Source organism: Penicillium argentinense (assembly GCF_028826775.1).
Source record: "Penicillium argentinense strain IBT 30761 chromosome Unknown utg000009l_segment0_segment0, whole genome shotgun sequence".
NCBI classification, from domain to species: Eukaryota; Fungi; Ascomycota; class Eurotiomycetes; order Eurotiales; family Aspergillaceae; genus Penicillium; species Penicillium argentinense.
Window position 1 is genome coordinate 4,124,054 of NW_026622668.1, and position 17,269 is coordinate 4,141,322.

Genomic DNA, 17,269 nt, shown 5'->3' on the forward strand with positions numbered 1-17,269 from the left:
ATTTCCGCCGCGGGTGACACCACTATCCAGGGGCCTTCCCTTTGCCCTCTACTGCCGTTCGTAACATGCGACACTCGGGATGGAGCGGCCATCGTCCCATGGGGTCAATAACCACCGGACGTGGCTGCCACATCCTTCCAAGCCCCCCGAAGCCGCCAGATCCTTCGAGGCGACAGTTGAGACCAGGGTTATCTGCAAGCACAGTCCCCACACCTATGAGAATCGCATCGTGACGCGACCGTAAATAATGGGTCATCAATTTGGCCTCGGGTCCCGACAATACTGTTTGCATTCCTGCACGGAGAGAGACTTTCGAATCCATTGATGATGCGTATGATAGCGTGACATGCGGAAACTCGCGCCGATCGGAGTGGCTAGGGAGGTAAGGGTGCAGAAAATCCAGCGAAAATTGGGGAAAGGGAAGCATATCAGGAGGCACCTGGGGCAGTGTAAGAACCGAACTCGATTGCATAGGTTGCGCCGCAGTGCTCTGGCCGACATCGGAACTCTGAGACTTGACAATCCCCCGTCCTTTCTGATACTCGTAACCTTCATGTGGAATAAGCTTGACCTCGGGGTTTTGTATGCGCCATTTGGCGGAAACATTGCGTAGATCTGTTGCGGTCAGGAAGCGACCACCTGCTTCTTGAAGCTTCTCAGGCTCCTCGTGAAACTTGGCATATATGGAAGAGGGCAAATACCCTTTGACAGCTTCTTTGTGTGCCGCTTCCATGAGCCCCGAATTGCGTTTTATCCGGTCAATAAAGTCAAGATCATGCGAGTGCACGGTGCTGCTTCCTCGAGTTCTTGCAATGGTAACTGTCGAATACGCGCCCTCGAAACGTACAACTTTTATCTGAAAGTTGCAAATGCCCCCTTCGCGTGAGCGTTTCTTTCGGGAACGTTGCCCCTCTGGCAAGGATGTGCGATGCGTCGGACGTCTTAATCGACACATATAGTAGTCTGTCGTGCAATGGCCCTCTTTGCTGGAATTGGATCTTTGCTTGACCCAGAAATTGTCAATGAACGGCCAATATGTTTCAAACTCCTCTAGACTGATTTCGATCGGATCACTGCACTCAAATAATACCCTTCGAATCCTCGCAAGATTTGGCGGGTTATTGAACATGCTCTGACTCGACTGGCCATCCGAGACCGTCGGCTCCACGCTTTCTGGCTCGCCGATTGCATCGTTCTTGTTAAAATCATTTGTCTCGGCTTGCCTAGCTTGCTTCTCCAGCGCGCCCGACAGATTCATGGGAGTTGTAGGGTGTCCGGGTTGTGGAGGGTCTTTGTTCGTCACGTCTTCTGATGTATTGTCCAGTACAGGCTCGATGTCGTTCTCTGTGTGCTCCATCCTATCCGTTGCCCTTCCGTTCGCATTGTGTAGTGATGTTGAGTCGCTCTCGGGCGCTACCGGCCACGGACTCGAGTCTAACGCGTGGGGTGCATCGTCCATGGTGTGCTGAGACCCGGCAGCGCGCAGACGATTTTCAGTGAATTTCCGGTCGATGGAATTGGCAAATCATTGGGGCGACGGTATATGGCGACTCCATCGGCGGTTCAAACGCGACGAGAAAGCGCGCATGCGGGCGCGATGTTGCGGAGGAAATCTGCATGAGGCTTGGCACGATGGCACAAGCCAACAAGACGCGTTTAATCTACACTATCTATGTGGCAGTTATTTGATAGCGACACGTTCCTAGGATGGTAATCTAGTTTGATCTCTACCATGGGGTATTTACACTTCTATGAGTACAGATAGAAGAATAAGATCAAAGAAAAGTGGTTGTAGAGGCCACCTTATTCCTGGAAATATAGATTGGGCTGGATTCTTTCTGTTACCAAGAATCAAGCCCTTTCCCTCACTGGGCCCTAGTGTAAATTCTAGTTCTCAAGGAAGCCTTAAACAGGTCGCCTTGCCTAGCGTAGCCTTTGATTATGTACCTGAGAAGCCAGGCAAGAATTATGGTCGTATGAAGTCCTGGATCTTCAGTATGAGGACGTGGAAAGTCGAGAAGGCAGTGATAATTCCACGCTGGAAGATCTACTATTCTAAATGCTTACTGCCAAGATATTTCAGATTCTCCGTGAGATTATAGATCTGGTGAGTTTGGTCCTATTCAGACCTTGACAGAGAACAATTTCATCCTCCTGACATGGTCTAAAAGTTTGAATTACTGAGAGTATTGGAAGCGTGGATACTCGGGCCTATAGTCTGTCTATTTTTATCATAAGAGGGAAAGTCGAACGGCATATATAAATACTGGCCAAATGGACTAACAAGGTGTATCTTACTTTTTTGCATCGTCGCAAATTCAATCTACATTGGCGGGGAAGTCACACTATGAAAATAGACTATTTCCCCGCCTGCACAAAAAGGCAGTGATAGCAGCCATGTGGACTAAGAATAGTTGTATAGCCTGAAGACGATGCCTGCACACACTAGCGTTGAATCCTTCCAATCTCCATGCCATCGGGTCTCAGGACTGGGAATATAGATGTGGTTGACCTTCAGGGGCCGCCCAAGGAGACAGATTGCCCATTTGCGACAGCTGGAATGATAATAAGAACAAGATAATACGTAGAATGAAGTTTTGAGATGAAACGCTTTGTAATTTCTCTTATTTGAATATGGATCCGAATATCTACCAGAGAGCCGAAATATGAAAAGAATCACAAGTTCGGAACTCATGAGATTGGTCCGAACTAGATGAGCAAGATTTGAATCATGCCGCGATACAGGAACTAAACCTCCGACGCAAAAATCACCTGATAGAACGTACCTAGAACGCTCCAATATCGGTACCGGCGCGAGCCAGTGCTTCATACACCTTCGGTGGCAACTTGTACTTGACCATTCCGGAGAATACCATTAGGTCCTTCGCCATGCCAAGCAGTTGCTCTGCGAATCCCTGGTGCGTAGCAGTGTCATAGGGTCCGGATGTCTGTTTGTGGCGCTCGTACCCGATACAGGCAATGCTCCACATGATGACAGGGCCGATGTTCCGTGAAATAGAATCAGGGAGAGACGAGAATGCATGAGCAGCGTTTCGAATTTGCGGCATAGAGCCACCAGCCCGCAGTGGAAGAACACCAAGACGGTCGATAGCCTGCGTAGATTTCAGGTGTTAGTAACTAGGAACTCGAGGCGTTTAACAATTAAGGGATGAGGATGAGCTCTGGAACTCACATCGAGCGCCTCTGGCCACCGGCCAGCTTCGACTTCAATCTTCGCATCCATCATCCGAATCAGCAGGGCGCAGGCATCCCGGTTCACTGGACGGATGCTTTCGTAGTACATCGGCTTCGAATCATAGAGAGTGATCATGTTCTTGCCGAGGGCAACGGGATCATCAACAGTAGTCAAACTGAGACTACTGCCAGGCTCATTCTGACCCTCTGCAACCCTTGGACGGAGAGGCTGGAGTTTGGATATGGCGCCACCCAGCTCAACCGCAATCGCATCCGACAGCGAACGGTTGATGATTTCGATGACGCGGTCGTAGTTCTCGGCCAGGTGATATAGAAGGACAGCATCAGTCACTAATCCCTTGTCATCCGCCACCGCTGCCGCTTGGACTGTGATGTTCTTTAAGAAATCTTGCTGGTTCGCGAGGTTGATCAGGAAAGGCGTTGCTCGATAACACCCTTGATCCGATAACCGTCCGCACGAATATCGCCTAGCAACTTCGCGAAGTCTCTGGTCTCGAGAATAAATTCACGCAGCGCCTCGTGGCACACAGATGACTGGGACTTGCCCAGGGAGCCAGGGAGATCTGCATTGAGACAGATCAAAGTGAAATAGTCGATTGCAGCTTCAACATTTCCAGTACGGAATTCACGTGTGTATTGGGTGATAAGGTACCCGAAGTTGATTTGCGGGAATTGCTTCACCGTGAATGAAACTAAAATGCCGAGGCCCAGAGTTAGCAAGAGCCGTGGGAGCAAAAGCAGAGGGAGGGGCGTGTCACTCACGAATTTCATCACCGGAAACATAGAAATCAGACACGCGCAAGAGGCCGTAGTACGCCAGTGCAATTGCAAAATGAACAGCAGCAACAGAGTCGTAGGTTCCAAGGTATGCCACAGCCTGCTCGAACATGCCTCCAAGAATCTGAAGGAGGAAGAATGTCCCGTAGCCACCAGGCCCGTCTTGGCCTTTAGTAAAAACTCTTTGACCAATCTCGGTGATATCGGTTTGAATATCCTCCAGGCCAAAGATGTCGCCCGCGGCCTCTTCGGCGCGGTCATCTTCCCGAGCGAGACTAAACTGCAGCCACATCCAATCTTCAACGCTCTGGTTGACACCATCGAGGCGTCGGCCGGTGAGATCACACCGGCCAATGATCTTGTAGCAAGCCATTCTAAATGGGTCAACAGTACCTTCAGGCGCATTGCGCAGGCGCTGCTGGTATTCACCATTGATCCTCTGCTGCATGTCACGCGGGAGTCGTCTTTCCTTCGCCCAGGAAGCAATGTATGTCACAAATTTATGATCCATAGACTTGAATCCGTGGTCTCCCGTTGCATACCGAACGGCCTCGTCGACATGGCCCGATCGAAGAAGATAGAAGATGAGGATCCAGCAGTAGTCAGGCCCAATCATCTGCAACTCCGTTCCGTCCGGGGCCAGGTCCTTCCTGGCCGCGCGAAGGCGAATATATGCACGAATTTTGTTCAACACACTTGGGATACCACCAACCTGCGCCTCGCGAGGATTTTTGGCAATGTCGCTTTCCACTTGGCTGTAGAACATCTGTTCGAGAAACTCCCTCGATCCTTCCAAAATTCGCTGCTTGAGTTTGATTGCAGTACGTGACTTGGTCGACTCGTCCAAGTAAGACGAGGCATAGTGACGCTCCCGTACAGCCATGGGATCCTCTGCACCAGAAATGGTGGGTTTCTCGCCAACGATATTAACCAAGGCTCGATAGGCATCGGAAATTTGGCGGGGGACCTAAATGAAGCTGGTTAGTCGGGGTAGAAAGAAAGGAAATCGGAACGGATTCTCTTACATCACCACCGGTTTCCAATTCAACGTCCGCAAATTGGTGAAGGACCGGGAAGGTCTGATCTTGGAGTCGGATAGTGTTCAGGTGTTGGACCTTCTCCGCGTACTTGCTCATCTTTTCACGCGAAGGCCGCGAGCTTGGCGACACAGTGGCAGCAAGACCCTCACTTCGCTCTGCTGGGTCTTCAAAAAGCTGGCGACTTGTCAGGCCAGCACCCGGGGTCCCGATCACAGATTTATCCAGACCAGAACGGCCGAAGACACTCCTGCGAGATGTCGCGGAAGGTCCGTTGACAGGGTTTATTCCCGCTTGCTTCGATTGTCTTCCTGACCTGCCGAAGGCTCCTTGCATGGTAGATTTCATGTGGCCAGCATTAGCTGCATCTTTCTGGGAAAGCCCGAAATGGTCGAAAATTCTCCGGCGTTGTTCCTCCCAATCCATATCCACCTTCTCTTCCAAGAATGTATCGAAATCCCTTTGAGCCCGAGAGAGGCTTTCCGCGACCATGGCTTGCCGGCCGCGTTGCTGGATATTCCGCAGGAATCGCTGGTTGTCGGGGTCAAACGTATCGGGCTCCCTTGCTGCGGTGAGAGATGCCTGCGGATCCAATGATCGGAGGTCTCGCAAAGTGCGTCCTGGGGAGATGCCAGAGGACGCAAGTAGATAATGACTGTTGATGCAGATAATGGTTAGCAATTAGTAACCGAAATCCCATCGATTTTGGATTAAGTGTTCACAACGTACGCTTTGCCTGTCGCGATATTCTGTTGAGAGTCTTTGCTCCCAGAGGTACCCAACTCTCTTGCCTTTCTGCGGATATCGTCCAAGCCAAGTTGCAGACTGGGGATGTCTTCAAAGTTGCCGCTCTGGCCTGCTGAAGTAAACGGCCGTTTCTTACCACGTTCAAGTAGACTGTTGAAAAAGGCGGGCTGCGTTGCTTGAGTCGAAGTTCCCCCTTGTGTTTGGGTAGTGGTGGACTGTTGCTGAGCCTGTCCTAGTAGAGAAGATTGGTCGGGCGGTTGCTGCTGAGCTTTGGGTTGGCCGAAAAGCGAAGATGTTTGGGCACCCTGTGTAGTTCCAACCGAAGTAGATGCATTGCCGAATGCACTCGTCGAGTTGGACTGGCCGAAAAGGCCAGTCGACTGAGGGATGGTAGAGCTTCCAAGGCCGCCCCCTCCGAAGAGAGAGCCCGAGTTAAACGCCATAGAGACTGCGCACACGATACCGATGAAGTTGAATGGAGATGTTCAGGCGGCGCGGCTATTGAAGCCGTCGGCGTAGTTGTCGCGAGCTTTGTCGGTGCGGTAAGATCGAAAAAACAAGCGCGCGTTGCGGGAGATGGGTGGGGAATCCGTGGAAACCTCGAGACACGAAAAGTGCCACAAGGATCAATTGCGGCCTCAGTCAGCCTGGAAGATTCACTGGGGGTTGCGCCAACAATCAGAGGGCGTGGAATTTGTTGCAGGTTGACCTGCAAGCTCGGCAGCCCAAACAATTCATTCGGACAATTAATAATCCGGTTGATCCAACTCTTTTCCGCGCGGCATCAATTGAGATCTCGAGTCTACAGACGCACATCTTTTACTTTTTGAGACCTCGCCTTGACCAAAGTCCACCCCGCTCTGACGTCTACTAGTTGGGCTCACTTTTGAATATCAAGCGACTGAAAATGCCTGCGTTTCAATCCAAAACATTCCGACGCGCCACGACCGCGTCCTCTACCTTCGGAGAACGGCTCGGGGCATTCTACCGGGCGCGCCTTGCGCAGCACCCTTTCCTCCTATTTGGTCTTCCGTTCATGGCAGTCATTGTAGCTGGATCATTTGCACTGACTCCGGCCGCTGCTCTTCGATATGAAAGATATGATCGCAAGGTGCAGCAACTGAGCCAGGACGAAGCGTTTGAGCTAGGCCTGAAGGGTCCTGGCGGAGAGGAAGGAATCAAACGAAACCCCCGTCGCAGGATCATTGGCGATGAGAGGGAAGAGTACTACGTATGTTCTTCCTGCAGCGTCCCCGAACTGATCATCTAGCTTGGCAGAACTCTAATATTGTTTACAGAGACTCATGGCCAAGGATCTGGATAACTGGGAGCAAAAGCGGGTGCAGCGGTTCCAGGGCGAGCCGGACGGCAGGCTATGAAGCTCCCTTGGACGTTTCGATATTCCGAGACCGATTCTTCTTTGTCTCACTGGTCGACAAAAAAATTGACGAGCGCATTTTCACCAATGAAGTGCTCCTGCGGAGCACGGGAAACCGAACTTGAATATGACAGCAGACCATAGACTGGACTTTAGACGTGGCTTGTTGCGGGAAATGCGTGGGCTGGCGGTGGCCGCCAGCTATCGCTGTGATCATCGCGATCGCTTATGTGCAATAGTGGCGTCCTGCCCCATTTCCAGCAAACGCCGACAAGGAGGCCGGCTACTCTCCCCAGCTAGCCCATGGATCTTACGGTCATGTCATTTTGACGTGCAAGGATGGAGCATTGGAGCAGGGAGTGGATACTGATTAAGTCCAATCTATCAGTGATCATCCGCTCCTAGGAAACTTGGATGTTTGTTCTGTATGGAGGACTGCGGTGCACCGATGCTTCTACAACTCGCATCTAAACTGGCGGGGGCGTGTTTCCTCTTTCAGCTAGATAGACTGCGATTGGTATCGGAAATGGTGAATCATAGCTTGCAGAATTAACCTAGACCGACTCGCGCGTCGGTGGCGATAACCCACGTAGTGGGGCCTACGCACAATTCAGGCCTTGAACGAAGCCATGGATTATTTTTCCTGTTGTCAGCCCTCCTCCTGTAGGCATCTATACAGTAGATTGTAAGCAAGCTGACAGCCGATCACTGGTCATTTGAACATCTTCATCTCGATCATCCCAGTGCGGCCGTCTAGTCCCCGGTCCATGCGTCCCGGGGGTCTCGAACCGAGGGTTGAGCCCGTGTTCCCCACAATAACGTCATACCTTTTTTCTGGAAGCCCTTCCCCCTCCAAGTTCAAGTTGCCGTTCCCTTAATAATCATGGAATGAGACCGAGTCTTCTGATATCAGCCTCCCCCCTCCTCCATTGGTTCGTCCTGGTCCTGGCTGGACCCTTTTCGCCGCTGCCCCTCTGTTCGCTGCTACATCATCTCGACCTTACGTCAGTCAACCTCCCCCCTCCCGGATGTGATCGTGAGAAAAGGTCTCCAGATCCCAGATCAACTGGACACATGGACATATCCTACTACCAATATCCCAACCACGGCATTCCCGTTGTTACCACAATTCCTCCGATCTTCGTCAAATGGTACTTTGACTGGCAGCATTGCTCTTCGATATAATCGTCTCGATCAGAAGCGGCAGGAGCAGCACCAGCGACCATGACCGGTCCTGGGCGATCACCCTCCTCGCCATGGGCGCAGGCTCCCCAGGGGTATTCCCACGATAACCGGACCGCGTCATCCTTCCATCCCGTCTTATCTCCATCGCAGACTGGCTTGCCGTTGACCAGTTCTGAACAACCCAGCCCCAATTACTTCGGTCTCAATGTCGAAAACTCCAGTAACCCACTAAACTCGAACCCCGGTTTGCACACGCAGAAGAACTGGGGCTCTGGTCCCAGCCCGCAGTCGTCTCTTCCAAGTCCTAAACTGCAGTACTACTCTCAAGCATCCGTCTCGGATGGACTGGTCAACTTGTTGAGATCCGAGTCCGATATCGAGAAAGGACGTCGCGAATCCGCCCTCCAGAGGCATGCTTCAAATGGCCACGCACCATTCCTGAAGGATGCAAAGCCATCGTATTCTTATGTGGGCCGCGATGACGTGAGCAATAATCGAATGCAGGGATATTCGAGTGGGAATGGACTAGCACCTGAGCAAAGGCAAGGGTCTATTTCACATGGTAAGCACACCTATTTCTCTCCGCTTCAACATTCAAATGAACACTCCACTAATCGTTCTGCCGCAGTGGATACGACATCCATATCGTCTCGATGGATTACGTCCGATCGATGTGCCCATCTCCTCCAATCGGGCCCCGAGAAAGTTCTTTTGCTGGATGTCCGCGCGTACACGTATTTTGCGCAGGCCAACATTAAAGGGTCACTGAACCTCTGTATCCCGACCACCCTTTTGAAGCGTCGTTCGTTTGACACGAAGAAAATCGAAGGGACATTCACCAACGACATCGATAAGCAGCACTTTGCCGAATGGAAAGTGCGTAGCATGATAATCGTGTATGATTCAAACACCGCCGATGCAAAGGACGCCGCCCCACTTTTGAATGTCATCAGCAAATTCGAAGCGGAGGGCTGGGAAGGTGAAGGCTTGATCCTACAAAATGGCTTCAAGGGGTTCTCGAGTCGGTTTCCGCGATTGGTATGTCGGCCACAGATCCAGACGGCAGGACCGTCCCCGAAAAAGCGATCCTCCATGAATATCAATCTTGGTTCCGTTGCCCCCGTTGTTGGAGGGTGTGCTCTTCCGGAGTCTTCGTCGGCGGCCAACCCTTTCTTCGCAAATATTCGTCAAAACATGGATCTCATGGGAGGAGTTGGGCAAATTGCCTTGAAACTTCCAGATCATATGACAGAACCCCGGCGGCAAAATCTTCCTCCGTGGTTACAGGTGGCCTCTGACGCTAAAGATCAGGGTCGAATCGTCTCCGAGAAGTTCTTAGACCTCGAGAAAAAGGAGTTAGAACGCATGAAGCAAGCTTTATCTTACGAAGAGCCCGCGGCCGCTGCCGGGGGTGCGGCCCAGAAATACCGTGTCGCAGGTATTGAGAAAGGTACAAAGAATCGGTACAATGACATCTATCCATTCGACCATTCCCGGGTGCGGCTTGAAGGTGTGCCACTGGGCGATTGTGATTATGTGAATGCGAATCACATCCAGGCCGAGCTTAGCAACCGGCGATACATCGCCACCCAGGCGCCTGTTCCGGATACATTTAATGTAAGTGTTGCTTCTACTTCGGTCACTCAGTTCCGTGCTGACGAAAACAGGACTTTTGGCGTGTGGTTTGGGAGCAAGACGTTCGACTCCTCGTGTCTTTGACTGCTGAAATGGAGCGTGGACAGGTGAAAAGTCACCCGTACTGGCGATCCGGTAAATATGGGCCATTCAAGGTGAAAGCGTACTCGGAGCGATTCATCAACGTTGAGTCCAAGGGCCGACCCGTCGACCTTGCGATGAAGGACTCGAACTTAGTTGGCAGCCAAGCCCGAAGCCCGGATGAATCTAATGAGAACCCGGTCATCATCGTCCGCCATTTCAGCATTCAACACTTGAACTTCCCCTTCGAGCCCTTACGAGACATCACGCAGATCCATTATCCTTACTGGCCAGATTTCGGTACCACCTCCCAACCTACACATCTACTCAACCTAATCGAGCAATGCAATAAGGTCATTCGTGCCACGAGCGAGCCTAAATTTGGCAGCCAGGAGCCTGAGCCGCAGGGTCAACGACCAATCTTGGTACATTGCAGTGCGGGATGTGGACGCACGGGAACGTTTTGCACGGTCGACAGTGTGCTGGATATGCTGAAGCGACAGCGAACACGAAACAAATTTGCTGATTCAACGGACATCGCCTCGGGGCTTCCAGATCCCAACTTGGATCTGATCGCGAAGACAGTCGAGGATTTCCGGACTCAACGGCCTAGTATGGTGCAAAACCTTAGTCAATTTGTCCTTTGTTACGAAAGCGTGCTTGAGTGGGTTGCGTCGCAGGACAAGGACTCATGATGGTATGATGATGAGCAGATACCCTTTTTCTTCGCCCTACATTTCAATTACATCTTGTGTTTTGCATTGCTGGGTGTTAGGGCCAGGATGATGGCTACATGCATTGAAAGAAAGAATTTTGTTTTAGCTTTATCGCCTCCAAAAGAATCAGCACATGAACAAACGAATTGATGATACCCAGAATTCAACGACCATGGTGTATGAGCAATGTATTTCAGGAGAGTTTGTACTCTCACTCTGTGTAGGTGTAGTAGATGTGATATAATAATGTATGCCTAGGCACCTAGGACGTACCATCGCATGAGAAATACATGAAACACCCCGCATGGTAGAAATGCGAGAAAAGCGAGAGAAAAATGCGCAAATAACCAAGACCATACACCAATGTACTGTTCTCATCCACCGCACTCTGTTCCTGCAGTCCCAGGCAAGCCAGAACCCGACGGGGGCCGTTGCCTGCGAGCCGCGGGCGGGCCCAGGCAGCAGGGGGACCGTGCGCCACCGTATCTCGGATGCAGACTATAACAATAACCCTCACCACGTCCGTGATCTTGCGCTCTTTCAAAAAACCCCAACCCCTTCTCAACTTGGCTGACCAATGCAATATAAAACATGGCACAGCTTATAGCACTGCCAGTAGAGCTTAAACAGCTCATTCTCCGAAGCTGCGATACGCCGACCTATTTGCAGCTGGCCTTCAGCTGCTGGAATTTGTTACTGATCGCATCACACACTCGTGTACTCGTGATTCACCACCTGAATGAAACTCCCGGAGGGCCTGAGGACTTTGACTCGATCTCTACTACGGGATTGTTTCGACTGTTGCTTCAGCGTTCGTATCGCGAGTTATACGGCGCTGAGCATTATTTTGAACGGAAACTCGTCAATCTCCAAGGCAAGGTGATGAATAGTCGCGCATGTTCGTTGCGATCGAGGGGAGAACCCGGTAGAGCTCTGTTGTCTTTTCAGAACGATGAATCAGTCTATCTTGTTAAGATGGACAACCGGGATCTGACGCTTCAACAGCGAATCAAGTTGCCTGCCATCAGCACTGGGACTGCTGAAGTCTTGTTTGCTGCCGAGGACACCAGCGACCACAATGGGGTTCACATATTACACATTGTCAAGCCACTCATTGATGAAGAGCCCTACAATGGCCACCCCTTTGTCCAACAAGCGCGCAAGGCGAATTCCAACGGCACAGTTTACCTCGCGTTTTACCCCCATGCCTTGTCCGGAGTCGGCATGAGCATCTGCAGTTTTCGCGAACAGATCGATTACGAGCCAATTGCCTTTGCAACTTGTCGTGATGTGTTTGCCATATCCTGGCACCACCGTCAGCACCCTGAGGACTACCAAGTTGTCCTCTACACTGTACCGCTATGGGCTGATCCCAAGGTTGAACACGGGGACGGTGATTGGGATGAACCAAAGGAGGCTAACCTAGTCGAACCTTGCCAGGATGATACGTCTCCATTAATTGGTAAGCCTGCGATTGTTAAAGTGGATCTCACACTCACAGTGTAAACTAATGTCAGCGTAGCGTTGGAAAAAAAATCATACGTTCTCACCGAGTTGAATGACCAGCTTGTGAGCCATGCTGGCCTTGAGGCAAAAGGACCAACGGTGAAACTAAAGTTCAACGACGAAGGAGGACAGCTGCTTCATTTCAAAAAAGCTCATCCGCTCTACGGATCGTTCCAAAAGCTCCACGACATCAGCCGACCCCGCATAGATGGACAGGGCTTGTTCTCAAGTCCAAATGGGCAACCAAGACTCCACGACAATGCCTGTCATGTCGCATTTTCGGACGAGTTGGCTCTTGAGTTTGCCATCGACATTCCCTTCTTCTCTACGCACCAAGCTGGTGATCGTTCATCTGGAGAACCTTGCCACTGGCAGTATCTATCGATAGGCATTGCCACTCACCGGGTGGAAAACTGGACAGTTGCGTGCCTGTTGAAGTCTGAGTCTTTCCCCTCAGCTTTCCGCTGCGACCACCAGCCAAACCTCGACCGAGGACGACGCTTTGATCAGTGGCAGATCGTGGCGCGAATGGACGGATATCGCGAATCGACCACCTCCAATGGACCCTTGATTGCCACCTCTCGTCTTGGGACTCGCATTGTCGTTGCGACCTGGAAAACGATTTATATTTGGCCAGTAGAGCCACATGCGTTGGTCAATGGTGACCCTAATGAGTTTTATCCCGCTTCGTGGAGCTCGACAGAAGACATGCTGGTGCTGCGACCTGTTGTGATCGAAATGGATGCCGTTTGCTCGCAAGTAGACTTCACAGACAACGAAGACGAGATGGTTGCTCTGACTGATCGAGGACTGATGTTGCTGGATTTCAGACCAGATGGCAAAGGAGGACTGGTTACCGAGAACTGGAATGATATTTTGAACCGAAGCCATTGAAGGACCCGGAAAGGATGGTAGCCATGGAAGACACGCCAATCCCGGTATTCATCCTCTCCCCTCCTTCTTGCTCCTAATCCTTTTGATCTACTATTTTGATCATTTATCATTTCTCCCCTTATGAGTGCGATTTAGCAGTCACCAGCTTCTAGAAGTAGAGTGCCAGATACCAAATGCATAGCGCTTTTTCTTGAGCACCAATGATACGTCTTTGCTTGGATCATTGACGAAAGCCCAGATGTCTAGAAAAATCTTTTAACTTCTCTCATAATTCGAAAAGGGTAAGATAGCTAGCTCCCTCAATGCGCGAGACGCTGGGTCAAGAGGCGCGACATCCGATAGATATTCCAGCAGTATATGACCGAAAGACACGACTCTGTTCGGTTCATTGACATGCAGAAGCGAAGTGTAGCCCACTAAGCACCAAGTAATTATAGAAAGTGATGGTATTAAGTCAAGAATATTTATGAGTCGCAATTTATGACTGGCCCTCTGCACCTCCAGACATGCTCAAGAATGCTACAATCAAAAGCACCCACCAGTACCTATCACAAACACTGGTTAGCTGCTGGGCGAGAATTACAAGACCACATGGTGGCCCAGTAGAGCAAAACTCACTTCTGCAAAAAGCTCTTCTCCTCCACCACGTCCGGATTCTCGCCATCTGGCCCAACAAAAATAGGTCGATTAAGGTGCGGTTGCGCACCGGGCTGAGTGGACACTAGCTCCACCTTGGGACTGGTAGTGTCAGGCTCTGAGGCTGCCAAAGATACGTGATACACCTCATTAGAAGGGCCGAGATGGAGACGGAAAATGGGTTGATGGTGATGGGCATCGGTCAACGCGGACAAGGAGACAAGACTTCCGACCCATTGCTTCGCACTCATCGGGGTTGAAGTGTAGAGGCCAACGCGAACGAGACCATCGGTGGAATCGGTCTTGGGAGGGTGGTAGGAGACGACATTGGACGTTAGTGAGGATGGGTCGTAGGCGAGACGCGCGAGGATGGAAGGTTGGGTCGAGCCGACGGGCCAGTAGAAGATATCGGAAGTGATGGGGAGGGAATCAGCGAGGGTGAAGACGAAGAGGAGCGAAAGGAAGCTCAGGAGGGCGAGGAGATGCATGGTGGTTAGGAGCTGGCGCTGCGGGCAAAAGCATGCGGCGAAGTCGCGGAAGTTGAAGTTGGCATCGCCGGCCCGTGCTCGGATCCACCGAAGTACATCGTGCAGCCTACGCGAGCGCATACAATGCGAGGTACCAGGTACGTACCGTGTCCCCAGCCCGTCGGGAATTATTGCCCATGGTCTGGTTTCCTGCTGCATTTCAATTGCCCCCTCCAGTGGTTCACAACCAGGACGTGCTTTCGCCAAGCCAGTCTGATCCCTGCGTTCCCCACTGCCGCGATGTCATCTTGTCATCTGCTCCCCGCCATTTTATCAATCGTTTTGCCTCTTGACTCCTTTCATGGTTGTTTGCTTGCCAGCCACGCCACCATACCAGACAAGGCTCAGGTAAATACCGTGGGACCTCTGTCTGTTTACTCACCATCCATTTCATCCTTTCGCAATTCTAATCCCATTGCCCGAAGTTCCACCATCGGAAGTAACACTGTTCAGGCGACGGCATAATGACTTCGCTGCCCCATCGTCGTCCTTCTCGCCTGGCCTCTCGCCAGGCATCTAGTGATCCTCGCGAGGATATCCAGGTCCAGCTGGATCATTTCATCGGAATTGACGTCGGAACGGGCAGTGCTCGCGCCTGTATCATCGACGCCAAAGGTGATATTGTGGGCCTGGCCTCTGAAAATATCGGTCTTTGGCAGCCGGAGCATGGCTTCTACGTAAATAAGCACCTCTTTCTTCGACCATTGCAATTGCACTTTGCTGACGCTCGTGCCTCAGGAACAATCCACTGATGATATCTGGCGCTGTATCTGCATCGCGGTGCAACGTGCCGTCAGCCAACACAATATCAGCCCAGAGACTATTCGCGGCATCGGATTCGACGCTACTTGCTCCCTATCTGTATTTAATCACGAAACCGATGAGCCTGTCTCTGTGACAGGGCCAAAATTCGACTCAGACCGGAATGTCATCCTATGGCTGGACCATCGCCCCGTTGAAGAAGCTGCCAAAATCAATGCTACTAACCACAACTTACTCCGCTACGTTGGGGGGACAATGTCCATTGAAATGGAGGTTCCTAAAGTCCTCTGGTTGAAAAATCACATGCCGAAGGAGCTTTTCGACAAATGCAAATTCTACGATCTCGCCGACGCCCTCACCCACATCGCCACAGGAAACGACAAGCGCAGCTTCTGCAGCGTAGTCTGCAAGCAGGGCTATGTCCCGGTAGGCGTAGACGGAAGTGTCAAGGGGTGGCAGGAGGATTTCCTATCTGAAATTGGCCTAAGCGACTTGACTGAGGACAACTTCAAGCGCATGGGCGGTGTTGACGGGGTGGTGAGCCCCTGCCTCTTAGTGTGCATAGAATCGATCCGCTAACAATGAGAATACAGAATGGTGACTACCTCAGTGCAGGGGAGCTTGCAGGGTACCTATGCGAAAAGGCCGCAGCAGAATTGGGCTTACCAGCTGGTATTGCAATTGGTAGCGGTGTGATTGATGCTTACGCGGGTTGGATTGGCACCGTCGGTGCCAAAGTCCACCTTGGATCCGAACAATTAAGCGCCGATGCAGCGAAGAACGATAAATCCCAAGCATTTTCTCGCCTTGCCGCTGTTGCCGGAACCTCGACTTGTCACTTGGCCATGTCTCCGGACCCTGCTTTTGTCAATGGGGTATGGGGACCCTACCGAGACACCATTATCCCTGGATTTTGGATGGCGGAAGGAGGCCAATCGGCAACAGGAGAGCTTCTGAAGCATGTCATTGAAACACACCCGGCCTTTAACCAAGCTCTGTCCATCGCAGAGTCCTACCACACCAACATCTATGACTACCTGAACGAGCATCTCAAGGAGATGGTTCATGACCAAAAGGCTCCTTGCGTATCCTACCTAGGACGCCATTTCTTCTTCTACGGAGATCTTTGGGGGAATAGGTCTCCGATAGCAGATCCCAACATGACAGGGTCTATATTCGGTCTCACAAGCGACAAGACCGTCGACGGTCTCGCGATCTATTACTACGCAACACTCGAGTTCATCGCGCTGCAAACGAAACAGATCGTCGAGACCATGAACAAAGCAGGTCACAATATCACCTCAATTTTCATGTCTGGATCGCAATGTCAGAATGACATTCTGGTCGGATTGATCGCATCCGCTTGCGACATGCCTGTCGTGATCCCCCGCTATATCCACGCCGCTGTCTGCCATGGTGCCGCCATGCTGGGAGCCAAGGCGGCTAGTGTCGATTCACAGGGTAAAACAGAGAATTTGTGGGATATTATGGATCGAATGAGCAAGCCGGGCAAGAAGGTAGTGCCCACAGCTGATGTGAAAGAGAAGGCACTGCTGCAGGCTAAATATGAGGTTTTCCTGGAGCAATGCTTTAAGCAGCAAAAGTATCGGCAGCTGGTGGACGAAGCTGTGGGTGAATGGGGTTCGGCCTAGATTTTGCGCAGGGACAAGTATTCAGTATGATCGTGTTTAGCATATGTGATGTAGTACCAGTTCGGCATTACCTATCTGATTTTACCGCAGACCGCAAGCCGAGCATGGTCGTTCTAGTCTATTGTGGTGAGGATTGGAGAATCATAAATGCCAGATGGTCGGTGACTGGCTCACTACCATCAAAATCTGACATGCAGCGTGTTTCACAAAAGGAATTTGGTGCAAATGGACCAGGCAAGAGCGTCTTCATAAAAGAATGGAACTCACTGTAGCCACAACCCTATTGCCTCCTGCCACATCCCTTCCTTCGTTTTTCAATTATCTAATGGTGTTGAAATCTGCTAATTCTACGAGTAAATAGAGCAGACCTTCTGTTCTATGAAGGTAACAATCTTGTTTTATGTCACGATGCCCTTTGCCCTGAAATCTGGGGCGTGAAGGGTACAGAGAATTGTCCAGGCGGCTGGTTACGTAGACAACGGGATAGGTCATCGGACAAGGAATAAGGTATGTTATGGAG

At 51.2% G+C, this 17,269-nt stretch overlaps 7 protein-coding genes across 7 annotated transcripts; 4 read left to right on the forward strand and 3 right to left on the reverse strand.

The window, feature by feature from the left end:
* Window positions 1-22: 22 nt before the first annotated feature.
* On the reverse strand, window positions 23-1,459 carry N7532_009107 (RibD family protein; the record flags this gene model as incomplete). The annotated part of the gene is made up of 1 exon (XM_056621598.1): window positions 23-1,459. One exon carries the CDS (start codon window positions 1,457-1,459, stop codon window positions 23-25), a length of 1,437 nt encoding a protein of 478 aa, XP_056472404.1.
* A 1,327-nt stretch (window positions 1,460-2,786) lies between these two features.
* Window positions 2,787-6,220, reverse strand: nic96 (linker nucleoporin NIC96; the record flags this gene model as incomplete). The annotated part of the gene is made up of 6 exons (XM_056621599.1): window positions 2,787-3,113; window positions 3,194-3,607; window positions 3,649-3,908; window positions 3,979-4,960; window positions 5,019-5,685; window positions 5,760-6,220. The coding sequence occupies 6 exons, from the start codon at window positions 6,218-6,220 to the stop codon at window positions 2,787-2,789; spliced, it is 3,111 nt and encodes a 1,036-aa protein (XP_056472405.1).
* A 464-nt stretch (window positions 6,221-6,684) lies between these two features.
* Window positions 6,685-7,156, forward strand: N7532_009109 (cytochrome c oxidase assembly protein COX16; the record flags this gene model as incomplete). Its single annotated transcript, XM_056621600.1, has 2 exons — window positions 6,685-7,008; window positions 7,076-7,156. 2 exons carry the CDS (start codon window positions 6,685-6,687, stop codon window positions 7,154-7,156), a joined length of 405 nt encoding a protein of 134 aa, XP_056472406.1.
* Window positions 7,157-8,379: 1,223 nt separating this feature from the next.
* Window positions 8,380-10,751, forward strand: ptpA (uncharacterized protein; the record flags this gene model as incomplete). The annotated part of the gene is made up of 3 exons (XM_056621601.1): window positions 8,380-8,902; window positions 8,969-9,957; window positions 10,008-10,751. 3 exons carry the CDS (start codon window positions 8,380-8,382, stop codon window positions 10,749-10,751), a joined length of 2,256 nt encoding a protein of 751 aa, XP_056472407.1.
* Window positions 10,752-11,363: 612 nt separating this feature from the next.
* Window positions 11,364-13,172, forward strand: N7532_009111 (F-box domain protein; the record flags this gene model as incomplete). The annotated part of the gene is made up of 2 exons (XM_056621602.1): window positions 11,364-12,248; window positions 12,411-13,172. The coding sequence occupies 2 exons, from the start codon at window positions 11,364-11,366 to the stop codon at window positions 13,170-13,172; spliced, it is 1,647 nt and encodes a 548-aa protein (XP_056472408.1).
* Window positions 13,173-13,650: 478 nt separating this feature from the next.
* Window positions 13,651-14,416, reverse strand: N7532_009112 (uncharacterized protein; the record flags this gene model as incomplete). Its single annotated transcript, XM_056621603.1, has 2 exons — window positions 13,651-13,717; window positions 13,791-14,416. The coding sequence occupies 2 exons, from the start codon at window positions 14,414-14,416 to the stop codon at window positions 13,651-13,653; spliced, it is 693 nt and encodes a 230-aa protein (XP_056472409.1).
* Window positions 14,417-14,799: 383 nt separating this feature from the next.
* N7532_009113 (FGGY-family carbohydrate kinase) lies at window positions 14,800-16,749 on the forward strand (the record flags this gene model as incomplete). The annotated part of the gene is made up of 3 exons (XM_056621604.1): window positions 14,800-15,012; window positions 15,074-15,634; window positions 15,691-16,749. 3 exons carry the CDS (start codon window positions 14,800-14,802, stop codon window positions 16,747-16,749), a joined length of 1,833 nt encoding a protein of 610 aa, XP_056472410.1.
* Window positions 16,750-17,269: the final 520 nt, after the last annotated feature.